The sequence below is a fragment of the Microplitis demolitor genome, chromosome 6 (genome assembly GCF_026212275.2).
Source record: "Microplitis demolitor isolate Queensland-Clemson2020A chromosome 6, iyMicDemo2.1a, whole genome shotgun sequence".
Taxonomy (NCBI): domain Eukaryota; kingdom Metazoa; phylum Arthropoda; class Insecta; order Hymenoptera; family Braconidae; genus Microplitis; species Microplitis demolitor.
In genome coordinates, this window is record NC_068550.1 from 20609474 (window position 1) to 20618041 (window position 8568).

Genomic DNA, 8568 nt, shown 5'->3' on the forward strand with positions numbered 1-8568 from the left:
TGGTTTTACGTATGGGTATGGTTGTTTTTTGTATAATTTACTCAAAATCAAAGTCAAAAAATAAAAATAGAAAAAATTATGACAGTTCACCATGATATTGGATTGATTGAAAAACTCTTCGTCGTAATAATAAGGCGCTGAAGTCCCACTTGACGTCGATTATATTAAGAATAATTTATTTGATGTAAGACCTGACTGAAAAAATTAAAAAAAAAAATAAAACAATTCATGTTAGTTGATTCCTGAAATGGAAATTTTTAAACAAGTTTTCAACTTTTTAACAAGGTGCTGAAAAGTGCCGTTTAATATAAATTTTATAAACAATAATTTATTTAGTTTAAAATTTGACTGAAAGAATTAAAAAAAAAATAAAAAAATAAATATTAGTTGGCCCTGAAACAGAAATTATTGAGTAAGTTTTTATCATTACAATGGGGAGTTTAAATTTGTCATTTGATGTCAGTTTTATAAGTAACAATTTAATTAGTTAATGATCTAGCTGAAAAAATAAAAAAATTAAATATTAGTTTGCCCTGAAATGAAAACATTTAAATAAGTATTTTTCAATACAATGAAGCGCTGAAAAGTGTAATTTTAAGTCAATTTTATAAACAATAATTTATTTAATATAAGATTTAACTGAAAGAATAAAAAAAAAAATAATAAATATTAGTTGGCCCTGAAAGGAGCGCTGTAAGCTGTGTAAGTGTACAGACGTGTAAAAGAGTAGCTAGTGCAAAAATAAATGAAATAGTGAAAAAAAAAAAGAAAAGGCAAGTAAGTTTAGAGTAAAAAAGGTGGGAGTGAAAAACGCCAAACAACGTGAATAATAAAAAAAAAGAAAAGCTGTGGCACGGGAAAAGCAAAAGACGCGGAAACCAAAAGGTAAAAGCAATCAGGGTTTTGGCGGACATAAAGAAATTGGCTGGAGACAAGACGAAGGAAAAAAGTGACGAGGAACGAGAGGGCAGCACATACAAAGAGATGACAAGTGACGAGGAAAGACATGAGAGAGGTAAAGCGAATGGCGCAAGCGCCGGGATGACCAAGAGAAGGAGGGGAAGGCCGCGCAAATTCAAAAGTACAAATTCAGCGAGTAAAAGAGACTACGGTATGAAAAATGGAGCGTTAGAAAAATTTGTGTTTAGTCAGATGGATATAATAATGGCAAAAGCAAAAAAGGTAGAAAACACAGACAATATAAATGAGGTAGGAACAGACTGGTGCAGAGCCGGATTTCAGATAGCGAGAACACCGGCAAGAAACAGTAGAGAAAGTCTGCAAGTTGAGAAGGACAGTAATGAAGAGGCGAAAGAGTTAGATATAATCGAGACAATCAATGATAGGAAAGACAAACAGAAAGATGAAGTGTGAAAAAAGACAAGAGAACAAGCAACGCAGACTGGAATGTCAAATTGGAGCCAAAAGCAGGAAATGAAGGATAGTGAAAAAAATTCAGAGGAAAAGATGTGGCAATTGATCGCAGAGATAGAAGACAGGGTAAAAACAAAAGTTGAAGAATTGATAATGAAATCAATGGAAGAAATAAAGGCATGTACAAGACAAGAAACCTCGAAGATAGGGGCCCAAATAATTAGGAGCAAATGTAAAGAAGACCAAGTGGAAAAGGAAAGAAGACACAGACAGGAAATAGAAAGATTAGAGAAGGAAATTGGTAAAAGATAACAAAGCATAAAGGAAAAGGACAGAGTAATTAAAGAGCTAAGTGAAAAAATAAAAAAGGAGAAAGAAAGTAAGACGAACATACCAAATAAGACAAAAGCAACCGAGGAAAAAAAAAGGAAAGCAACACGACAGTCAGAGTCACGACACAAAGAGACAAGGAAAGAGTAACAGTGGAGGAAGGCAGGAAAGAGGGCGATCAAGAGTGAAGGAAACAGAAAACGCGTGGGCGAATGAAAGGAATGTTCAAGAAATGAGGGAATGGAGCTTGGAAAATGAGGTGGAAAGATTCGTGAGCGAGGCGAGGAAAAGACAAGATAAGAAGGACAAAACAAATGAAGAATGGAGAAGACAAGAAAAAGAAAAGCTCATTGAAGAAAAGCCAAAAAAAATTAATGGAAATGAGCTGGAGGAAGAACTAAAAGAAAGGAAGCAAAAAAGGTTAAACATACACATATATTATGAAAATGGCATGTACTGAAGAAAAGAAGACGTAATGGAGGTGATGGAAAGGAGATTGAAAGTCAGAATTGAGCCGATGAGAGTAAAATTCCAGAAAGGAAGACAGATAATAATCGAAAGTGCAAATGAGAAAGAGAAGAGAGACATTCTGGGAAGACGGAAGATTATGAAAGGGACCGGAGTGTGGGTGGGGAAAGAAAAAACGAGTAGAGAGTTAGAAGTTGAGAGGTGGATAAGAAGAAAAGCAAAATGGGAGCAGAGTAATGGCAATGTAACAGAAGTAGAGGGGAAGAAAATAAAAATTAGGGAGGTGTGGTGGTGTTGGAATAAAAAAAAGGAGAATTGGAATTATGAAAGTGGGCGAATGATGAGAAAAAGGAGTGAAGAGTGGGTACAGAAAGAGACACAGAGGCCAAGGAGAGAGAGGACCAAAATAAAGGAAGAGAGCAAGAAAATAGAAGGAAAATAATGTTTTGGAATGTTGCAGGTATGAATGAGGTAGAAAAAGCTGCCACAATGATGGAAGAAAACGAGATTGTTGTGCTAGTGGGGACATGAGTAATGGAAGATAAGGTGGAAATAACATGTGAGAGGCTGAGCAAAGAATTCAAATGGTGGGCGAAGCCTGCGACGAGAGAGAAACAGAGAAAAAGAGCAAAGGGAGGTCATATTATTGGGATAAAAAAAAATTGCAAACCAAAATGGGAAGTCAGAGAATGGAAATACGGAATGATGTTGGAAGAAAGTAAGGAAAGTGAAAGTATAATCACAGTGTATAACAATGTAGGAATGAGCAAATTAGAAACGGAGCTAAGAAGGCAGATAGAAGAATGTGCAAACAGGGACGAAAGCGTGATGATCATTGGGGACTTTAATGCGAGAATCGGAGAAGAAAACGTAACAGGAGAGGACGAAGGCAGAGTGAGGAAAAAAAGAAAATCGAGAGACAAGACAGTAAACAGCGAAGGAAAAAAATTACTAAAGATGTGTGATGAGTTAGGACTCTGCGTATAAAATGATAGAGCAAGAGGTGATGAAGGTGGGGAAATAACTTACGTCGGGGGAGACGAAGAGAGTTTAGGATCAGTAATTGACCTAATACTAACGCTGGACAGAGGCGATGAGCAAGAAATCGAGGTAAGAGTGGTGGAAAGAATAGAGTCAGATCATCTACCAGTGTTGGCGAGATATAAGGTAAAGAGAAATGAGGAAGAGAGTAAGGAAGGAAGCTGCATTTCAGAGGAGGAAGAGCAGGAAGAAATTGGAGCAAATAAGCTGATCTGGAAGAAAGAAAAAATACAGGAGTATGCAGAAGCAACGCAGGAAGCACTGACAGAAGCACTAGAGGAAAAAAGCGAGCTTGAGTGGGAGGATATAAAGGAAATAGTAAGAAAAGGGGCTGAAAAAACGGGGATGGTGATGAAAGGAAAGAAGGACAAAGATACAAAGGAGAAAGAAAAGTGGTACAATATCGAGGGTAAAAAAAAAGAAAAGAAGTATGAAAGAAGCTCAAAGAATTCATCAAGGATAATAACAAAGAAAAAAAGAGAAATCTGAACGAAAGCAGAAAGAAATATAGGGAAACAATCAAAGAGAGCAAGGAAAGGTGGATGATGGAAAGGTGTGAGGAGATAAATAACGCCAAAGACATGACAAAATGGTGGGAAGCCATAAATAGGTTCAGAGGAAGAAAGAAAAGAGCTGCAAGCAACAGTATAAAAGCAAAACAATGGGAAAAGCACTTTAGTGATCTGCTGAATGGGGAAGGCAATGAAGAATCGGAAGAGAAAGAAAATGAGCCGTGGAAAGGAGAAGGTAGTAATGAAGGATCAGAGGAGCTGAAGCTCGATGAAAACTTCAGCAGGAGAGAAGTGAAAGCCGCAATAAGAAAGCTCGGGAATCACAAAGCTCCAGGGGAAGACGGGATGGCAGCAGAATTTATAAAGAACAGTGCACCAGATGTCATTGAATGGATAGGCGAAATTATAAATAAAATATGGGACGAAGGAAGTATGCCAGAATGATGGGACACAGCAGTGATAATTCCGATTTACAAAGCAGGAGACGAAGAAAGAACAGAAAATTACAGGGGAATTTCGCTTCTAAATACAGGGTACAAGTTATTGACAACTATGATGACGGAGAGGCTAAATAACTGGATAGATAAAGAAAAAATTTTAAGAGAGAGTCAGGCGGGGTTCAGGAAAAAAAGAGGGACAAGGGACCACATATTTGTATTGAATAGTCTAATAAACAACAAAATGAAGAGGAAGGGAGGAAAATTATGCATCGGGTTCATAGACTTTAGAGCGGCGTTCGACACAGTCAGGAGACCAAAAATGAAGAGAAAGGTATGGAGGAAGGGGGCCAGAGGGAGAATGCACAGAATAATAAGAGAAATATATAAAAGAACATATTGTAAGGTGAAAGTAGGAAAAAGAAGACAGACAAAAGAATTTATAACAAGAAAAGGGGTAAGACAAGCGTGTGCGATGAGCGGAGCGTTATATGGCATAGATATCGACGACCTAGAAAAGACGATGGAAGAGAAGAAGAGAGGAGGGACAATGATTGGGAACCAACGAATACATGTCATGAAATATGCGGATGATGTGGCGCTAGTTGCGGACACAGAAGAGGAGCTAAGAGGGATGCTGAAAGAGCTAGAAAGATACACAGAAGAGAATAAGATGGAGGTGAACGTGAAAAAAACAAAAATTCTAATATGCAGAAATGGAGGTAGAAAAAAGAAGGGAAAGAAATGGATGTATAAAGGAAGTGAGGTCGAAGAAGTCAAAGAATTTAAATATCTTGGGTACCATTTCACCACAAGGAATAGCGCAGGGAAACAAAAAAAGGAACTAGCACAAAAAGCACAAAAGGCCACAAATGCAGTATGGGGAGTGATAAAAAGGAGCAAAAAGAACAGCATGAGGGACAGGATGTATCTGATGAACACTGTGGCAAGAACAGTAGCTCTGTACGGAGTGGAGGTCTGGGGGTGGGAAAAGTCGGAAGAAATAGAGAGGGTGCATAGGAGGCTCTGCAAGATGGCATTAGGAGTAAGAAGGGATACACCAGAATATATTTGGAGGGACGAGATGGGAGTAGAAAAGATGGAAGTAATATTAAAAGAAAGAGCAGTAAGATATATGAAGGATTGTATGATAATGGAAAAAGAGAGATGGCCAAGGATAGCACTGAAAGAAGAAATGAGAGGGATTATGAACAGGTGCCCGACGAAATGGGGGAAAATGGTGAAGGTGGCGCTAAAAAAAATCTAATGCGAGGAGGTGATAGAGATGATCTACAGGGATGCGGGAGTAGAGGAAATAGAGGAAAAGCTGAATGAGGGCATTAAGAAAATGAGAGAGAACGTGAAAAAGGAGGCTGAAGACGCAATAAACAAATCAACGTATAATACATTGTACAAAAAAATAAGATTAGAGAAAGAAGAAGATAACTACTGGAAAAAAGATAATGTAAGAGGGGAGGACAAGGAGATGTGGGCGAGGATAAGGTGTGGAAATTTGGGAAGAGCGGGCAAAAAAGGGTACAGGGACTGGAGCTGTAGAGGGTGTGGGAAAGAGGAGGAAACGTTGATACGCCTACTAAAATGTGAAGGAATATTTAAAGGGGTGGAGAAGGAAAAAGAGCTGCTAGAAGAGTGGAGAGGGTTAGAGGATAAAAAAGTAGAAGAAAAAATGATAGCGAAATTAAAAGGAGAGGTTGATATAAAACTATGTACGGTCTTCAAGAAAATTGAAGAAATTTTGAGAGTCAACTCAGGGTTACGGAGCGTGGTGCAAGCGGGATACCAAGACTGTGACGTGCAAAAAATATAAGAAGCCAAAAACAAATAAATTATAGAAGTTAAAAAGTAAGAAAGAAATAATATATATAACGAAATGAATATTTTACCAAATGAAAATATGATTTATGTAAAAATTTGTATACGCCCTATAAGTTGTGCAAATAAAACTATTTTATATATAGTTGGCCCTGAAATAAAAATATTTAAATAAGTTTTTATCGTGACGATTATACATTCCAAGTAAATTTTATAACAAATAATATTTGATATACAATTTAGCTGAAAGAATTGAAAAATAAATAAAGAAAATTTATATTAGTTAGCCTTGAAATAAAAATTTACTTATCGTAGTCGATGACCAAAACAAGCTAAAAGAATTAACGAAAAAAAAAGTTTACATTAGTAAGAACCAAAAAAAGTTATTAGGTTGATCAGAAGTAATAACTTTTTTTTTTCTTTGAAAATCATAAATTTTTTATCAACCATAAAAGATACATGATAAAATTTTTATGGCATAAAAACCCATTTCGCAAGAGTTCGGTGAACGAACTAATATTTTTAGTTTATAAAAAATTTGTCGCAGGATTGAAAGCGAATTCGCAATGTGTAACTTATAAGTATTGACGATAAAAAGATTTGGTGATGGGGGAGAAATGGCGAAACTTCAAAGCCATTTAGAATTTGGGAAGATTTGGATCAGTAAAAATAAGTAGTATTTTCTATACAAAAGCGCAATATCCTTATAAGTTTTTGTTTAAATAAATTTTTGTAATATGTTTGATAGTTTGGTTTGAATTTCAATTAAAAATTCACAGTAATAAAGAGTAGAAAAAAAATTATGTCCAAGAAATGGTGACTCATCAAAACCACTTCCTTGACTATAATATAAAATTTGAAAGATTAAAAATCAAAGAATTTTTTATAAAGAAACAAATTTGAAGAAGCGAATGATGAATCTTCAAAATGATTCTTCAATTACAAATATTCAATTTATGAGCAACAAGATATAGATTTTTTTTAAAACTATAAGACATGAAAAAAATAATTACCAAGTTTATGATATTTACCAACCAAAATTTATAAACATTCCATTAAAAAAATCATATATTTCTTGTCATTAAAATTTTTATTAAACAATTATTTTTTTTGCAATACATCAGTCACATTAAATTTATTTCATTTGCCTTTATTTATTTCTTATAACTTTTTTAATGCAACCTAAATAATAAAATATCAAAGCCCCTGGAAAAATATTAACATTCAAAATTTGAAGTTGGAATAAATATGCATTCGCTTAAGCGTAAGTAATTACTCACTTGAGATTTATCTGGCTTAAGTGTCACAAGTCATCCTCAATTGTACTACCAGTTCCGAATAATTATCCAGTTTAAATTTATTTTCTCTTATAGTTTAAATTACAATTAAGCTTTAATTCGAATTCATAAGTTTCCTACTGTTAATTCAAAAGCTTGACGGAAAAATAAATAAATTATTTCAGTCGATTAATTTCGAATGAGATAAAAATATAGAGACTCTTTACTTGAAGTCAAACTGATTATTATGTAAAATAAATTTTATTGCAATAAAAAATATTTGTAGTTTGAAAACCTGGTACCCGCCGTATAAGAATTCGCCCTATATCGAACCACGGATTGAGTAAAATGAACCAAAGATGGACACAGAGAAAAAAATTTATTAATTAGTAGCTTTCAGATGAAATAAAATAATAACCGAATTTTGGTAGATTTTTCAGAGGGACCATGTTGCCCCATATAAAAATTTTTTTTGTTGGAGCATATTAATGACGAACACATGGTACAAAACTAGCAGAAATAAAAGGGGTAAAAAGAGCAAATATCAAATCTTTTTTTCACGACGCATTTCGCTTCAAATTTAAAGATTTTTAATTTTCGATAAATGTGGTATATTGAGACAAAAAGTAAGTATCCCCCTCCCTTCTTCCCCTATTCGAGCCCCCAAAAACTCAGTCTTTCCTTAAGTACTCCCTTTTGCCCCTCTCTTCCTGAATTATGACCACAGATATTTAAGAGTGGGGGAGAAAAGTAATTATCTGGGGAGATTTTGTTAAGGTCGAAGGTACCATAGACAACATCATTCAAAACCGTTTTCGATCTTGAGACGATCAGTCGTACAGTCAATCTTGTCCCAAAACTACAAACATAAAATCAGTGATCGTTAATAATTTAACTTGAAGTTATTACTAAGTGAACAGTTACTCTCACAGTAAAGTGTCAGAGTTAATCAAATTAAAAGTTCATTATTTAAAAGTCGACAATTATTAATTGCATCACTCATTACGATGGAATCAATCCGTTCAATATTCAATTGCGAATACGTTGACAACTTAATCAAACAAGTAAATGTCGAAAATATCAATACAGTGGTTCCAGTCATGGGTGGTTTTACGCTGCTTCATATAGCAGCTTTCAATAATGATAAAAGATTGGTGAACTATCTGCTCCGCAAGAAAGCTGATGTGAATTCAAGAAGTAAATACTAGGGTACAGCTCTTCACATTGCTGTTATAATGGAGAACTTGGGTATAATTGAAAGCCTCATCAATTACGGAGCAGACGTTAATACTCTGC

General features: G+C 35.0%; 2 protein-coding genes across 2 annotated transcripts; both read left to right on the forward strand.

The window, feature by feature from the left end:
- Positions 1-1936: 1936 nt before the first annotated feature.
- Positions 1937-4169, forward strand: LOC128668092 (glutamic acid-rich protein-like). The gene is made up of 3 exons (XM_053740258.1): positions 1937-2124; positions 3168-3641; positions 3713-4169. The coding sequence occupies exons 1-3, from the start codon at positions 1937-1939 to the stop codon at positions 4167-4169; spliced, it is 1119 nt and encodes a 372-aa protein (XP_053596233.1).
- A 468-nt stretch (positions 4170-4637) lies between these two features.
- Positions 4638-5429, forward strand: LOC128668093 (uncharacterized). Its single transcript, XM_053740259.1, has one exon. It carries the CDS (start codon positions 4638-4640, stop codon positions 5427-5429), a length of 792 nt encoding a protein of 263 aa, XP_053596234.1.
- The last annotated feature ends 3139 nt before the right edge of the window (positions 5430-8568 follow it).

Excerpts from the sequence above, each read along its gene's own strand:
- LOC128668092 (XM_053740258.1), top strand. The coding sequence starts at position 1,937 with ATGAGGGAATGGAGCTTGGAAAATGAGGTGGAAAGATTCGTGAGCGAG. Across the intron at positions 2,125-3,167 it reads AAAGAAAGGAAGCAAAAAAG|AGCAAGAGGTGATGAAGGTG; the intron begins GTTAAACATACA and ends ATAAAATGATAG. Across the intron at positions 3,642-3,712 it reads GGTAAAAAAAAAGAAAAGAA|AAAGAAATATAGGGAAACAA; the intron begins GTATGAAAGAAG and ends GAACGAAAGCAG.
- LOC128668093 (XM_053740259.1), top strand. The coding sequence starts at position 4,638 with ATGAGCGGAGCGTTATATGGCATAGATATCGACGACCTAGAAAAGACG.